Raw genomic sequence first — 17,500 nt, 5'->3', positions numbered from 1 at the left:
AACACAGGGTAGAGAGAGGTTCTGTACCTCAACACAGGGTAGAGAGGGGGTTCTGTACCTCAACACAGGGTAGAGAGAGGTTCTGTACCTCAACACAGGGTAGAGAGAGGTTCTGTAGAGAGAGATTCTGTACCTCAACACAGGGTAGAGAGAGGGGTTCTGTAGAGAGAGGTTCTGTACCTCAACACAGGGTAGAGAGAGGTTCTGTACCTCAACACAGGGTAGAGAGAGGGGTTCTGTAGAGAGAGGTTCTGTACCTCCAACACAGGGTAGAGAGAGGTTCTGTACCTCAACACAGGGTAGAGAGAGGTTCTGTAGATAGAGGTTCTGTACCTCAACACAGGGTAGAGAGAGGTTCTGTACCTCAACACAGGGTAGAGAGAGGGAGGTTCTGCAAACCTCAACACAGGGTAGAGGGGGTTATGTACCTCAACACAGGGTAGAGAGGGGTTCTGTACCTCAACACAGGGTAAGAGAGAGGGTTCTGTACCTCAACTCAGGGTAGAGAGGGTTCTGTACCTCAACACAGGGTAGAGAGGTTCTGTACCTCAACACAGTAGAGAGGGGTTCTGTACCTCAACACAGGGTAGAGAGGAGGTTCTGTACCTCAACACAGGGTAGAGAGAGAGGTTCTGCATACACAACACAACACAGGGTAGAGAGAGGGGTTCTGTACCTCAACGCAGGGTCGAGACAGGTTCTGCACCTCAACACAGGGTAGAGAAAGAGGTAATGTACCTCAACACAGGGTAGAGAGATGATGTACCTCAACACAGGTTATGTACCTCAACACAGGTAGACAGAGGTTCTGTACCTCATCACAGGGTAGAGACAGGTTCTGTACCTCAACACAGGGTAGAGAAAGAGGTAATGTACCTCAACACAGGGTAGAGAGAGATTATGTACCTCAACACAGGGTAGACAGAGGTTCTGTACCTCATCGCAGGGTAGAGACAGGGTTCTGTACCTCAACACAGGGTAGAGAGAGGTTCTGTACCTCAACACAGGGTAGAGAGAGGGGTTCTGTACCTCAACACAGGGTAGAGAGAGAGGTTCTGTACCTCATCACAGGGTAGAGAGAGAGAGGTTCTGTACCTCTCATCACAGGTAGAGAGAGAGGTTCTGTACCTCATCACAGGGGTAGAGAGAGAGGTTCTGTACCTCAACACAGGGTAGAGAGAGAGGTTCTGTACCTCAACACAGGGTAGAGAGGGGTTCTGTACCTCATCACAGGGTAGAGAGAGGTTCTGTACCTCAACACAGGGTAGAGAGGGGTTCTGTACCTCATCACAGGGTAGAGAGAGAGGTTCTGTACCTCAACACAGGGTAGAGAGAGGTTCTGTACCTCAACACAGGGTAGAGAGGTTCTGTACCTCAACACAGGGTAGAGAGAGGGGTTCTGTACCTCAACACAGGGTAGAGAGAGGGGGTTCTGTACCTCAACACAGGGTAGAGAGAGGTTCTGTAGAGAGAGGTTCTGTACCTCAACACAGGGTAGAGAGAGGGGTTCTGTAGAGAGAGGTTCTGTACCTCAACACAGGGTAGAATTCTGTACCTCAACACAGGGTAGAGAAGAGAGGGTTCTGTAGAGAGAGGTTCTGTACCTCAACACAGGGTAGAGAGGATTCTGTACCTCAACACAGGAGAGAGAGGTTCTGTACCTCAACACAGGGTAGAGAGAGGGTTCTGTAGAGAGAGGTTCTGTACCTCAACACAGGAGTAGAGAGGGTTCTGTACCTCAACACAGTAGAGAGGAGGTTCTGTACCTCATCACAGGGTAGAGAGAGGTTCTGTACCTCAACACAGGGTAGAGAGAGGTGCTGTACCTCAACACAGGGTAGAGAGAAGATGTTTATCCTGAGTGCCAGTCTGCCTCTTGTATCTTGACAACACCACATGAATGACATCAATAGATCAAGTAGAGAGACTACACAGTAATGTAGATACACCACCATACTACACAGCACTGTAGACACACCACCCAGACTACACAACACTGTAGACACACCACCCAGACTACACAGCACTGTAGACACACCACCCAGACTACACAGCACTGTAGACACACCACCCAGACTACACAGCACTGTAGATACACCACCCAGACTACACAGCACTGTAGATACACCACCCAGACTACACAGCACTGTAGACACACCACCCAGACTACACAGCACTGTAGATACACCACCCAGACTACGCAGCACTGTAGAGACACCACCCAGACTACACAGCACTGTAGATACACCACCCAGACTACACAGCACTGTAGAGACACCACCCAGACTGCACAGCACTGTAGATACACCACCCAGACTACAGAGCACTGTAGATACACCACCCACACTACACAGCACTGTAGATACACCACCCAGACTACACAGCACTGTAGATACACCACCCAGACTACACAGCACTGTGGATACACCACCCAGACTACACAGCACTGTAGATACACCACCCAGACTACACAGCACTGTAGACACACCACCCAGACTACACAGCACTGTAGACACACCACCCAGACTACACAGCACTGTGGATACATTCACCCACCGGACTACTGCACAGCACTGTAGACAATAACCACTAAGACTACACAGCACTGTAGACACACCACCCAGACTACACAGCACTGTAGACACACCACCCAGACTACACAGCACTGTGGACACACCACCCAGACTACACAGCACGTGGATATACCACCCAGACTATAGAGCACTGTGGACACCACTCCAGACTGCACAGCACTGTAGATACACCACCCAGACACTGTAGCTACAATCTCACCCAGACTACACAGCCTGTAGACACACCACCCAGACTACACAGCACTGTAGATACACCACCCAGACTACACAGCACTGTGGATATTCACTACACCGCAGTACTATAGGATATACACCGCAGTAGGATAAAACACCACAGTAGCCCTAGGATATACACCGCAGTAGGAAACACCACAGTAGACCTAGGATATACACCACTAGAACTGGTATATACACCACCTAGGATATATACCCAGACTACACCACAGGCACTGGCAGGACTAGCATAGGACTAGGATATATACCACAGTAGGACTAGGGCAGGATATATTAATGTGCAGGATATACAGCAGGACTAGGATATATACCACAGTAGGATATACACCACAGTAGGTTATACACCACAGTAGGACTAAAGTATATACACCACAGGACTAGGATATATGCATACACCCAGACACACCACAGGACTAGTATATAGGACACATACCCACTACACCACAGCAGGTTACACAATCACTAGGACTAGGATATATACCACAGCAGGATATATACCACAGTAGGGATATACACCAAATAACTTAGGATATACCACAGTAGATAGCTACACCACAGTAGGATATACACCGCAGTAAAAAATATACACCCAGTAGACCTAGGATATACACCACAGTAGAACTAGGATATACACCACAGTAGGACTAGGATATATACCACAGAGGATATGTCCACACCACAGTAGGTAGGATATATACCACAGTAGGATATACACCACAGTAGGATATATGCCACAGTAGGACTAGGATATACACCGCAGTAGAATAACACCGCAGTAGGACTAGGATATATACACCACAGTAGGAATATACACCGCAGTAGAACTAGGATATACACCACAGTAGGATATATACCACAGCATGATATACACCACAGTAGGATATACACCACAGAATACACAGCAGTTATACACCACAGTAGGACATAAGAACTTATATACACCACAAGGACATACATCGCAGCAGGATATACACCGCAGCAGGATAAACACCACAGTAGGATATACACCCGCAGTGGATATACACTACAGTGGTGATAATATACACCGCAGTAGGACTAGGATATACACCACAGTAGGATATACACCCACAGTAGGACTAGGATATACACCGCAGTAGGACATCGCAGTAGGATATACACCGCAGTAGGGGATATACATCACAGTAGGATATACACCACAGTAGGATATACATAGGATATACACCGCAGTAGGATAAACACCACACAGCAGGGATATACACCGCAGTAGGATATACACCGCAGTAGGATATACACCACAGTAGGATATACAACAGTAGGGATATACACCACAGTAGAACTAGGATATACACCGCAGTAGGAATATACACCACAGTAGGATATACACCGCAGTAGGATATACACCACAGTAGGATGTACACTGCAGTAGGATATACACCACAGTAGGATATACACCAAGCAAAGTGGCATATACACCGCAGTGGCACTAGGATATATACCACAGCAGAACTAGGATATACACCGCAGCAGGGACATACACCGCATAGGATATACACACTTACAGTAGAACTAGGATATATACCAGTAGGAAAAAACATCACAGCTCCATCCAGCCAGCCCTTCTGCACCACCACCAGGTAGACCAAACACGCACAAGTTCAGGCAGAACAGGACAGACAGTCACTGTCCAGGCCAGCGCTCACTCACACACTCCAGTGCCTCCAAATATTTTAATCAGACTGCCCAATCCTACGGACCCCCCGAAAACATGTCAATCAGAACAGGATAATTAGGATGGGGGCTGGAGGAGAGGGGACAGGGGTGGGGGGGAACTGGAGGAGAGGACAGGGGGGTGGGGGCTAGAGTAGAGGGACAGGGGGTGGGTGGGGGCTGGAGGAGAGGGACAGGGGGTGGGGGGGGGGGCTAGAGTAGAGGGACAGGGGGTGGGTGGGGGCTGGGGGAGAGGGACAGGGGGTGGGGGGAACTGGAGGAGAGGGACAGGGGTGGGGGGCTGGTGGAGAGGGACAGGGGGATGGGGGCGGTTGCCAGAAAGTTGGAAGCACAGCATCATCTAGAATGTCATTGTATGCTGTAGCGTTAAGATTTCCCTTCACTAGAACTAGGGGCTTAGCCCGAACTATGAAAAAACAGCCCCAGACAATTATTCCTCCTCCACCAAACTTTACAGTTGGCATTCTGTATTACGGGCTGGTAGCGTTCTCCTGGCATCCGCCAAAACCCAAATTTGTCGGTCTTACTGCCAGATGGTGAAGTGTGATTCATCACTCCAGAGAGCACGATTCCACTGCTCCAGAGTCCAATAGCGGTGAGCTTTACACCACTCCAGCTGACGCTTGGCATTGCACATGGTGATCTTAGGCTTGTGTGCAGCTGCTCGGCCATGGAAACCCATTTCATGAAGCTCCCGACAGACAGTTCTTGTGCTGACGTTGCTTCCAGAGGCAGTTTGGAACTTCGGTAGTGAGTGTTACAACCGAGGACAGACGATTTCTACACCCTAAGTGTTTCAGCACTCGGCGGTCCCGTTCTGTGAGCGTGTGTGGCCTACCACTTCACGGCTGAGCCGTTGTTGCTCTAGACGTTTCCACTTCACAATAACTGCACTTGTAGTTGACTGCAGCTCTAGCAGGGAAGTAATTTCTGAACTGACTTGTTGGAAGGTGGCATCCTATGACAGTCTGAGCTCTTCAGTAAGGTCATTCTACTGCAAATATTTTGTCTTTGGAGATCGCATGGCAATGTTCTCGATTTTACACACCAGTCTGCAACAGGTTTGGCTGAAATAGCAGAATCCACTAATTTGAATGGGTGTCCACATACTTTTGTATATATTGTGCACCTGTATGAAAGTCAAGGACACTCAAGTTCACTTGGACAGATAGATGGAGTTAGGAACAAACCTGTAGCGTGATCTGGGACGCCGTGCTGTGTGTTGTCTTGTCCTCTGGGATCCTGCATACTGGGGACAACTGGACAACAACAACAACAAGAGATAGACTCTCATATCTATAGTTCAGATTATATACATGCATATACACTGGGACCCATGGACAATAAGAAGAGACACAGAATTACAGATGTATTCTGTAGATCATATGGTTGAGATTCATGTCTATTTCGACGACAATCAGCACACACACACACACACACACACACACACACACACACACACACACACACACACACACACACACACACACACACACACACACACACACACACACACACACACACACACACACACACACACACACACACACACACACACACACACACACACACACCATGTCTCACCCTGTGGGCTGTAGCAGGGCTGTGTATTGCAGGTATCCACTGTGAGGGGTTTAGGGACAGAGTTACAACGTTCCACTGGGTACAGGTTCCTCTCTCTGTTAGAACACATCACCTGGCGCTCACGCAGACCTGACTCACAGCTCTTAGAGCACTGGAGACAAGAGAGGAGAGGAGAGGAGAGGAGAGGAGAGGAGAGGAGAGGAGAGGAGAGGAGAGGAGAGGAGAGGAGAGGAGAGGAGAGGAGAGGAGAGGAGGAGGAGAGGAGGGAGAGGTGGAGGAGAGGAGAAGAGAAGAGAAGAGAAGAGAAGAGAAGAGAGAGAAGAGAGGAGAGGAGAGGAGAGGAGAGGAGAGGGGAGAGGAGAGGAAGGAGAGGAGAGGAAGAGAAGAGAGGAGAGGAGAGGAGAGGAGAGGAGAGGAGAGGAGAGGGGAGAGGAGGAGAGAGGAGAGGAGAGGAGAGGAGAGGAGAGGGAGAGGAGAGGAGAGGAGAGGAGAGGAGAGGAGAGAGGAGAGGAGAGGAGAGAGAGGAGAGGAGAGAGGAGGAGAGGGGAGAAGAGAAGAGAAGAGAAGAGAAGAGAAGAGAGGAGAAGAGAAGAGAAGAGAGGAGAGGGAGAGGAGAGGAGAGGAGAGGAGAGGAGGAGGAGAGGAGAGGAGAGGAGGGGAGAGAGGAGGAGAGGAGTGGAGAGGAGGAGGAGAGGAGAGGAGTGGAGAGGGAGAGGAGGAGGAGAGGAGAGGAGAGGAGAGGAGAGGAGAGGAGAGGAGAGGAGAGGAGAGAGGAGAGGAGAGGAGAGGAGAGGAGAATTAATTGTTAATTGCATAAGCGTGTGTGTGCAATGAGTTTGTGTGTCTGTTTGTGCCACTCACCAGTCCCCAGTCTCCAACGTGCCAGCTGACAGACAGTAGGCATGCGGGCATGGAGCAGGGCTGGCGGCTACAGGGCGGAGTGAGGCGATGCAGGAGGTGTCTGCTAAGCTGGACTGATGCTGCTCCGACACACATCACCTCTCTGGACTGATCCCCTGTCCCACATGTTACTGAGCACTGCAGAGAACACAACACAATGTATCTAGTTAAACTGAGCACTGGAGAGAACACAACACAATGTAGCTAGTTGAACTGAACACTGCAGAAAACACAACACAATGTAGCTAGTTGAACTGAACACTGCAGAGAACACAACACAATGTAGCTAGTTGAACTGAACACAACACAAGACTAGTTAAACTGAACACAAGACAATGTAGCTAGTTAAACTGAACACAACACAATGTAGCTAGTTAAACTGAACACAAGACAATGTAGCTAGTTGAACTGAACACTGCAGAGAACACAACACAATGTAGCTAGTTGAACTGAACACTGCAGAGAACACAACACAATGTAGCTAGTTAAACTGAACACAACACAATGTAGCTAGTTAAACTGAACACAAGACAATGTAGCTAGTTGAACTGAACACTGCAGAGAACACAACACAATGTAGCTAGTTGAACTGAACACTGCAGAGAACACAACACAATGTAGCTAGTTAAACTGAACACAAGACAATGTAGCTAGTTGAACTGAACACTGCAGAGAACACAACACAATGTAGCTAGTTGAACTGAACACTGCAGAGAACACAACACAATGTAGCTAGTTGAACTGAACACAACACAATGTAGCTAGTTGAACTGAACACAACACAATGTAGCTAGTTGAACTGAACACTGCAGAGAACACAACACAATGTAGCTAGTTAAACTGAACACAACACAATGTAGCTAGTTAAACTGAACACAACACAATGTAGCTAGTAAAACTGAACACTGCAGAGAACACAACATACAGTGGGATTGATCACTAGACCAATAAAAAAAAACTAAGACCCTCTTCCTGTTTCTAGATCTGAACAGTAGGTATGAAGCAGTGCATTATCTCACGTTATCGCATCGGCCAAACGTTCCAAAGTAGCGAGGCACAGTGCCAACCGTCAAAGAGTCAAGATACGTGCTGATTTCTGAGAACAGTCCCACAACTTTGGCACTTTACAACTTCTGTCAAACTAGCTACCGTTTGACCAGTCCAATAACCTTGTTCCAGGCTACTAGCTGGTTAGCATGCGCTGATCGAGCATGATTTTCCGTGAGTAACCAGTGCCGTCATAGCTGCCCGAAATCGGAGTGATTTTCAGAATTAGGAACAAGTGTTATGCTGATCAGCAAAAAATCTAAATTCCACGTGGTCGTTAGGGAGGTCGAGCGTTGTGTCGGAGTGATGCCGTCTGACGGAGACACACGAGAGGGTCGTGGTGGAGTGATGCCGTCTGACGACCACGAGGTCGTGGTGGAGTGATGCTCGTCTGGACGACCCACGAGGGTCGTGGTGGAGTGATGCCGTCTGGACGTGAGACACACGAGGGTCGTGGTGGAGTTTCCACCCTCTATAAAGCATCAACGGTTGGGGGAAACGTTTCCCAAACCGGTCCTGGGGACCCTGAAGGGTGCACGTTTTGGTCTACACCTCTCCTGACTGCAGTATCTACCATCGCTCAGGTCTATTCCCTCTCCTTCTCTACCCCTCCTGACTGCAGTACTCCACCACATTTGTCTATTCTCCTCTCTGCTCCCTCTCCCCACCCTCCCTCCCTGACCGCAGTACCTACTCACGCTCAGGTCTACCCCCTCTCTACCCTCTCCTCTCTACCCCTCTCCTGACCTCAGTACCTACCGCACTCCAGACAGAGGCCCTCCAGGAGACACAACGCTGCATGTTGCAGGTCTGCAGGGTGGGCGGTGTGAGGGCGTAGGCTGCACAGACAGCGTCCTCCACCACACGGGGCCCTGATGCATCATAGGAGACACACTGCACACTGCGCACCTGGGATCCGCCGCCACACGATACAGAGCACACGTTCCATTCACCTGTCGACCAGCTGAGACAGGGAGCAGAGAGACGGGAGTCAATAACTGATTCAGAGTGGCTGCATGTGATTCAGAGTGGTTGCATGTGATTCAGAGTCGCTGCATTTGATTCAGAGTGGCTGCATGTGATTCAGAGTGGTTGCATGTGATTCAGAGTGGTTGCATGTGATTCAGAGTGGTTGCATGTGACTCAGAGTGGCTGCATTTGATTCAGAGTGGCTGCATTTGATTCAGAGTGGCTGCATGTGATTCAGAGTGGCTGCATGTGATTCAGAGTGGCTGCATGTAATTCAGAGTGGTTGCATGTGATTCAGAGTCGCTGCATTTGATTCAGAGTGGCTGCATGTGATTCAGAGTCGCTGCATTTGATTCAGAGTGGCTGCATGTGATTCAGAGTCGCTGCATTTGATTCAGAGTGGCTGCATTTGATTCAGAGTGGCTGCATGTGATTCAGAGTGGCTGCATGTGATTCAGAGTGGTTGCATGTGATTCAGAGTGGCTGCAAGTGATTCAGAGTGGCTGCAAGTGATTCAGAGTGGCTGCAAGTGATTCAGAGTGGTTGCATGTGATTCAGAGTCGCTGCATTTGATTCAGAGTGGCTGCATTTGATTCAGTGGCTGCAAGTCATTCAGAGTGGATGCATGAGATTCAGTGTCTACCTAGCTGCTGCCCACTCTACTGTCTATGTAGCTGCTGCCCACTCTACTGTCTATGTAGCTGCTGCCCACTCTACTGTCTAGGTAGCTGCTGCCCACTCTACTGTCTACGCAGATGCTGCCCACTCTACTGTCTAGGTAGCTGCTGCCCACTCTACTGTCTACGCAGATGCTGCCCACTCTACTGTCTAGGTAGCTGCTGCCCACTCTACTGTCTAGGTAGCTGCTGCCCACTTCACTGCCTACGTAGCTGCTGCCCACTCTACTGTCTAGGTAGCTGCTGCCCACTTCACTGCCTACGTAGCTGCTGCCCACTCTACTGTCTAGGTAGCTGCTGCCCACTCTACTGTCTACGCAGATGCTGCCCACTCTACTGTCTACGTAGCTGCTGCCCACTCTTACTGTCTATGTAGCTGCTGCCCACTCTACTGTCTAGGTAGCTGCTGCCCACTCTACTGTCTAGGTAGCTGCTGCCCACTCTACTCTCTAAGTAGCTGCTGCCCACTCTACTGCCTACGTAGCTGCTGCCCACTCCACTGCCTTACGAAGCTGCTGCCCACTCTACTGTCTAGGTAGCTGCTGCCCACTCCACTGCCTACGTAGCTGCTGCCCACTCCACTGCCTTACGTAGCTGCTGCCCACTCTAACAGAACAACACCAGTGTCTTAATGATGTAACAGAACAACACCAGTGTCTTAATGATGTAACAGAACAAGTGTCTTAATGATGTAACAGAACAAGTGTCTTTATGATGTAACAGAACAAGTGTCTTTATGATGTAACAGAATGTATGTTCTATGATGTAACAGAACAAGTGTCTTTATGATGTAACAGAACAAGTGTCTTTATGATGTAACAGAACAAGTGTCTTTATGATGTAACAGAACAACACCGGTGTCTTTATGATGTAACAGAACAAGTGTCTTTATGATGTAACAGAACAACACCGGTGTCTTTATGATGTAACAGAACAACACTACAACTATGTCCCAAACTAGCACACTACGTGTTATGCATTGCCAATCTATCCATTCTATGTAGTGCACATGCTAAGAGTTTTGGGACACAAACATTAAACTATGTTAACAGACAGACAGCAACCCAGCTTAGGGATCAGTGGTCAGGGGTTAAGGGTTAGGGGGCGTAGTTCATGGAAGGGACCTCTGATGCAATTCTAGCATCAAATACTTTCACTCTCAGTGCAGAGGAACTTTATCTCTCTCAGTGGAGAGGAAGCAGGGAGGAGGTGGGAGGAGGAGGATAAGGGAGGAAGCAGGGAGAAGGTGAGAAGAGGAGGATAAGGGCGGAAGCAGGGAGGAGGTGGGAGGAGGATAAGGGAGGAAGCAGGGAGGAAGCAGGGAGAAGGTGGGAGGAGGAGGATAAGGGAGGAAGCAGGGAGGAGATGGGAGGGTGAGGATAACGGAGGAAGCAGGGAGGAGGTGGGAGGAGGAGGATAAGGGAAGAAGCAGGGAGAAGGTGGGAGGGGGTAGATAAGGGAGGAAGCAGGGAGGAGGATAAGGGAGGAAGCAAGGAGGAGGAGGATAAGGGAGGAAGCAAGGAGGAGGAGGATAAGGGGGGAAGCAGGGAGGAGGAGGATAAGGGAGGAAGCAGGGAGGAGGATAAGGGGAGGAACAAGGAGGAGGTGGGAGGAGGAGGATAAGGGAGGAAGCAAGGAGGAGGTGGGAGGAGGAGGATAAGGGAGGAAGCAAGGAGGAGGTGGGAGGAGGAGGATAAGGGAGGAAGCAGGGAGAAGGTGGGAGGGGGAGGACAAGGGAGGAAGCAGGGAGGAGGTGAGAAGAGGAGTGAGTGAGGAGAGCTGGATAGAAGGAATGAAAAGTAGGAGGAGACGAGGGAAGGGAGGAGAGCCGAGGAGAGTTCAGTTCACTTGAACGTTCCAGATTGTAAAAAACGTACTGAACGCAGCCCTGGATAGAAGAAGGGAGGAGAGACAGAGAGAGAGAGAGAGACAGAGACAGAGAGAGAGAGACAGAGAGACAGAGAAACAGAGAGACAGAGACAGACAGAGAGACAGAGAGAGAGACAGAGAGAGAGACAGAGAGAGACAGACAGAGAGAGAGAGACAGAGAGAGAGACAGAGAGAGACAGACAGAGAGAGAGACAGAGAGAGAGAGAGAGAGAGAGAGAGAGAGAGAGAGAGAGAGAGAGAGAGAGAGAGAGAGAGAGAGAGAGAGAGAGAGAGAGAGAGAGAGAGAGAGAGAGAGAGAGAGAGAGAGAGAGAGAGACTGATAGAAAAGAAGGTTTTGGATCTCTGAGCTGGATGGTTGCCCCTTGCCTTTGTTCTGGGTCCCGACATGGAAGAACAGGCGTCAACACTAAACACTGAACACAGACTCACACTGAACTCAAACACATCCCAGGGAGTTGTGCCATACTCTAAATGTGTGTTAGATGTGTAGAGACTTAACTTTTAACTTAAAATATACTGTTTTGGTTTCAAACGGCACCCTATTCCCTAGATAGTGCACAAGAGCCCATAGGGCCCTGGTCAAAAGTAGTGCACTATATAGGGCTCTGGTCTAAAGTAGTGCACTACATAGGGCTCTTGTCTAAAGTAGCGCACTATATAGGGCTCTGGTCTAAAGTAGGGCACTATATAGGGCTCTTGTCTAAAGTAGCGCACTATATAGTGCTCTGGTGTAAAGTTGGGCAATATATAGGGCTCTGGTCTAAAGTAGTGCACTACATAGGGCTCTTGTCTAAAGTAGCGCACTATATAGGGCTCTGGTCTCAAAGTAGGCACCATATAGGGCTCTTTGTCTAAAGAGCGCACTATATAGTGCTCTGGTGTAAAGTTGGGCAATATATAGGGCTCTGGTCTAAAGTAGTGCACTATATAGGGAATAGGGTGTAATTTTGGATGCGTGCTTGATCTCTGGTATACAACCCCCCTGTGTTTGAGGTCAAATGTTAAACTAGAGCTTTTTGGAGCAGCTGCCCACCGTAGGCCCTGTGTTACCTGTAAACATATGTTCTGGGGATTTCAGAGGGCGTCCACACATGTGGCTGATACAGGTATGCCATCCTTTATCAACAGGGACAACAACAACATTACCCACAACAGTGAGACCAGAGAAAGGAGAGGAGAGAGGAGAGAGGAGACCAGAGAGAGAGGAGACCAGAGAAAGGAGAGGAGACCTGAGAGAGGAGACCAGAGAGAGAGGAGACCAGAGAAAGGAGAGGAGACCTGAGAAAGGAGAGGAGACCTGAGAGAGGAGAGGAGACCTGAGAGAGGAGACCAGAGAGAGAGGAGACCAGAGAAAGGAGAGGAGACCAGAGAGAGAGGAGACCAGAGAGAGGAGACCAGAGAGAGAGGAGACCAGAGAGAGAGGAGACCAGAGAGAGAGGAGACCAGAGAAAGGAGAGGAGACCTGAGAGAGGAGACCAGAGAGAGAGGAGACCAGAGAGAGAGGAGACCAGAGAAAGGAGAGGAGACCTGAGAGAGGAGACCAGAGAGAGAGGAGACCAGAGAAAGGAGAGGAGACCAGAGAGAGAGGAGACCAGAGAAAGGAGAGGAGACCTGAGAGAGGAGACCAGAGAGAGAGGAGACCAGAGAAAGGAGAGGAGACCTGAGAGAGGAGACCAGAGAGAGAGGAGACTGCAGAGAGAGGAGACCAGAGAAAGGAGAGGGAGAGAGGAGACCTGAGAGAGAGACCAGAGAGAGAGGGAATTCAGAGAAAGGAGAGGAGACCTGAGAGAGGAGACCAGAGAGAGAGGGAGACCATCTGGGAGGAAGGAGAGGAGACCTGAGAGGAGGAGACCAGAGAAAGGAGAGGAGACCTGAGAGAGAGGAGACCAGAGAGAGAGGAGACCAGAGAGAGAGACCTGAGAGATATACTCAAGAGAGAGAGGAGACCAGAGAGAGAGGAGACCAGAGAGAGAGGAGACCAGAGAGAGAGAGACCAGAGAGAGAGGAGACCAGAGAGAGAGGAGAGACCAGAGAAAGGGAGAGGAGACCTGAGAGAGGAGACCAGAGAGAGAGGAGACCTGAGAAAGGAGAGGAGACCTGAGAGAGGGAGACCATTTGAGAGGAGAGGAGACCTGAGAGAGGAGACCAGAGAGAGAGGAGACCTGAGAAAGGAGAGGAGACCTGAGAGAGGAGACCAGAGAGAGAGGAGACCAGAGAAAGGAGAGGAGACCAGAGAGAGAGAGACCAGAGAGAGAGGAGACCAGAGAAAAGGAGAGGAGACTGGAGAGAGGAGACCTGCAGAGAGAGGAGACCAGAGAAAGGAGAGGAGACCAGGAGAGGAGACCAGAGAGAGAGGAGACCTGAGAGAGAGGAGAGACCAGAGAGAGAGGAGACCTGAGAGAGAGGAGACCAGAGAGGAGACCAGAGAGAGAGAGACCAGAGAGAGAGGAGACTAGAGAAAGGAGAGGGAGACCTGAGAGAGGAGACCAGAGAGAGAGGAGACCAGAGAAAGGAGAGGAGACCTGAGAGAGGAGACCAGAGAAAGGAGAGGAGAATTCGAGAGAGGAGACCAGAGAGAGAGGAGATTTCAGAGAAAGGAGAGGAGACCAGAGAGAGAGGAGACCAGAGAAAGGAGAGGAGACCTGAGAGAGGAGACCAGAGAGAGAGGAGACCAGAGAAAGGAGAGGAGACCTGAGAGAGGAGACCAGAGAGAGAGGAGACCAGAGAGAGAGGAGACCAGAGAAAGGAGAGGAGACCTGAGAGAGGAGACCAGAGAGAGAGGAGACCAGAGAAAGGAGAGGAGACCTGAGAGAGGAGACCAGAGAGAGAGGAGACCAGAGAAAGGAGACCAGAGAGAGAGGAGACCAGAGAAAGGAGAGGAGACCAGAGAGAGAGGAGACCAGAGAAAGGAGAGGAGACCTGAGAGAGGAGACCAGAGAGAGAGGAGACCAGAGAAAGGAGAGGAGACCTGAGAGAGGAGACCAGAGAGAGAGGAGACCAGAGAAAGGAGAGGAGACCTGAGAGAGGAGACCAGAGAAAGGAGAGGAGACCTGAGAGAGGAGACCAGAGAGAGAGGAGACCAGAGAAAGGAGACCAGAGAGAGAGGAGACCTGAGAGAGGAGACCAGAGAGAGAGGAGACCTGAGAGAGGAGACCAGAGAGAGAGGAGACCAGAGAGAGAGGAGACCAGAGAGAGAGGAGACCAGAGAGAGAGGAGACCAGAGAAAGGAGAGGAGACCAGAGAGAGAGGAGACCAGAGAGAGAGGAGACCAGAGAAAGGAGAGGAGACCTGAGAGAGGAGACCAGAGAAAGGAGAGGAGACCTGAGAGAGGAGACCAGAGAAAGGAGAGGAGACCTGAGAGAGGAGACCAGAGAGAGAGGAGACCTGAGAGAGAGGAGACCAGAGAGAGAGGAGACCTGAGAGAGAGGAGACCAGAGAGAGGAGACCAGAGAGAGAGGAGACCAGAGAAAGGAGAGGAGACCTGAGAGAGGAGACCAGAGAGAGAGGAGACCAGAGAAAGGAGAGGAGACCAGAGAGAGAGGAGACCAGAGAAAGGAGAGGAGACCTGAGAGAGGAGACCAGAGAGAGAGGAGACCAGAGAAAGGAGAGGAGACCTGAGAGAGGAGACCAGAGAGAGAGGAGACCAGAGAGAGAGAGGAGACCAGAGAAAGGAGAGGAGAGAGGAGAGAGGAGACCAGAGACAGAGGAGACCAGAGAGAGAGGAGACCAGAGAAAGGAGAGGAGACCTGAGAGAGGAGACCAGAGAGAGAGGAGACCAGAGAAAGGAGAGGAGAGAGGAGAGAGGAACAGAGAGAGAGGAGACCAGAGAGAGGAGACCAGAGAAAGGAGAGATTAACTGGGAGAGAGAGGAGACCAGAGAAAGGAGAGGAGACCTGAGAGAGGAGACCAGAGAGAGAGGAGACCAGAGAAAGGAGAGGAGACCTGAGAGAGGAGACCAGAGAGAGAGGAGACCAGAGAAAGGAGAGGAGACCTGAGAGAGGAGACCAGAGAAAGGAGAGGAGACCTGAGAGAGGAGACCAGAGAGAGAGGAGACCAGAGAAAGGAGACCAGAGAGAGAGGAGACCTGAGAGAGGAGACCAGAGAGAGAGGAGACCTGAGAGAGGAGACCAGAGAGAGAGGAGACCAGAGAGAGAGGAGACCAGAGAGGAGAGGAAACCAGAGAAAGAGGAGAACAGAGAGAGAGGAGTAAGGATACCATAGAGAGGAGACCAGAGAGAAAAGACCAGAGAGAGGGGAGACCAGAGAGAGAGAAGTCCAGAGAGAGAGGAGGAGACTAGAGAGAGGAGATCAGAGAGAGGAGACCAGAGAGAGAGAGGAGACCAGAGAGAGGAGCCAGACCATAGAGTGAGAAAGAGGGCTCGGCGCTGCCCATGCTGTCACTGAAGCCATTGTGGCACAGATACAAGGATGGGCCCCCTTTCTATCTCTATGGCCCAGCCAGACAGCTCCTGTATGGACACTCAAACCTACTGAACACAGGTTACCAAGACATTAAACTGGACTGTTCTCCTAATGAAAGGCTACATCCATTCTCAACATAAAAAATATGAGGATGGAGTCAGGTAGGGGGAGGAGTCAGGTAGGAGGAGGAGTCAGGTAGGAGGAGGAGTCAGGTAGGAGGAGGAGTCAGGTAGGAGGAGGAGTCAGGTAGGAGGATGGAGTCAGGTAGGAGGAGGGAATCAGGTAGGAGGGGGAGTCAGGTAGGAGGAGGGAGTCAGGTAGGAGGATGGAGTCAGGTAGGAGGATGGAGTCAGGTAGGAGTGTGAACTTTGTGAAAGATCTGGGCCCATATCCATTAAGCGTCTCAAAGTAGAAGAGCTGATCTAGGATCTGTCCTTATAATCTTTCATTCATTCTGGATCTAGGATCTGTCCATATCATCTCATTCATTCTGATCTAGGATCTGTCCATATTATCTTTCATTCATTCTGATCTAGGATCTGTCCTTATAATCTTTCATTCATTCTGATCTAGGATCTGTCCTTATAATATTTCATTCATTCTGATCTAGGATCTGTCCTTATAATCTTTCATTCATTCTGATCTAGGATCTGTCCTTATAATCTTATTCATTATGATCTAAAATGCAACACTGACTCTGAGACGCTTCGTGAATCAGCCTTAACACAATCAGTCATAATAGTATCACTGTGCTACACCATGTCAGCTTCTCTACCCCTACTTACACAGTCTTCTTCATCACAGCCGGCCTCGATAGGTTCAGTCTGTTTAGCACACAGTAACTGGGGTCTGTCTCAAAGTACAGCACATTCCACCATACTGGGACGTGGAAATCAGGGCATTCATCTCTGAGCTAGGACGCAAAAGGCGACTGACTGACTTCTGTCTAAGAAAATACAATCAACGCAGTTATCAGACTTACTTGACGCATGACTGTAAACTCACATCACTTCCTTGAACAGCCTGTTCATTTCCAAAAGGAGTTATTGTGAAATGTAGAGCCTTGTAGGAAGTGGCTGACTCACCTCTGAGTCTGAGGACATTGCTGAGTGTTGCAGGTGCGGTTGGTGAGGGGGCGTGGCAAGGCGGAGCACAGGTAGTCTGGGTAGGCCTCGTTATCGATGGCACAGAACACCAGACGAGACTGGTACCCTGGTGGAGGGAACGGGATAAGGAATCAGTCCAGCAGGGATGGAAAAAGGTTAACTGTGTCCAAGGATACTTTGGTCAAAAACAAACAGCATTAACTATTGTTGAGTGGAACAAGAACAACAAGAACAAGAAGAACAAGAAGAACATGAAGAAGAACAAGAAGAACAAGAACAAGAAGAAGAAGAACAAGAACAAGAAGAGCAAGAACAAGAAGAAGAAGAACAAGAACAAGAAGAGCAAGAACAAGAAGAGCAAGAAGAA

At 49.8% G+C, this 17,500-nt stretch overlaps 1 protein-coding gene and 1 long non-coding RNA gene across 2 annotated transcripts in view; both read right to left on the bottom strand.

The window, feature by feature from the left end:
* The window catches only part of LOC124001541, a 7,985-nt gene extending 1,764 nt beyond the window's left edge, over window positions 1-6,221 (bottom strand). Inside the window, exons 1-2 of the long non-coding RNA XR_006832800.1 lie at window positions 6,123-6,221; window positions 5,729-5,797 (exon numbers count right to left, since the gene is read on the bottom strand). This is a non-coding gene — a long non-coding RNA (uncharacterized LOC124001541). The remainder of the gene's footprint in view (window positions 1-5,728; window positions 5,798-6,122) is intronic.
* A 44-nt stretch (window positions 6,222-6,265) lies between these two features.
* Window positions 6,266-17,500, bottom strand: part of LOC124002267 — a 37,908-nt gene continuing 26,673 nt past the window's right edge. The window contains exons 6-9 of the mRNA XM_046309642.1: window positions 17,113-17,239; window positions 8,829-9,033; window positions 6,977-7,160; window positions 6,266-6,273 (exon numbers count right to left, since the gene is read on the bottom strand). Of these exons, the coding sequence (XP_046165598.1) occupies window positions 6,266-6,273; window positions 6,977-7,160; window positions 8,829-9,033; window positions 17,113-17,239 (524 nt within the window). The remainder of the gene's footprint in view (window positions 6,274-6,976; window positions 7,161-8,828; window positions 9,034-17,112; window positions 17,240-17,500) is intronic.

The sequence above is a fragment of the Oncorhynchus gorbuscha genome, linkage group LG17 (genome assembly GCF_021184085.1).
Source record: "Oncorhynchus gorbuscha isolate QuinsamMale2020 ecotype Even-year linkage group LG17, OgorEven_v1.0, whole genome shotgun sequence".
Taxonomy (NCBI): domain Eukaryota; kingdom Metazoa; phylum Chordata; class Actinopteri; order Salmoniformes; family Salmonidae; genus Oncorhynchus; species Oncorhynchus gorbuscha.
The sequence above is the reverse complement of the archived record's forward strand: the minus strand, read 5'-3'. Positions and strand labels throughout refer to the sequence as shown.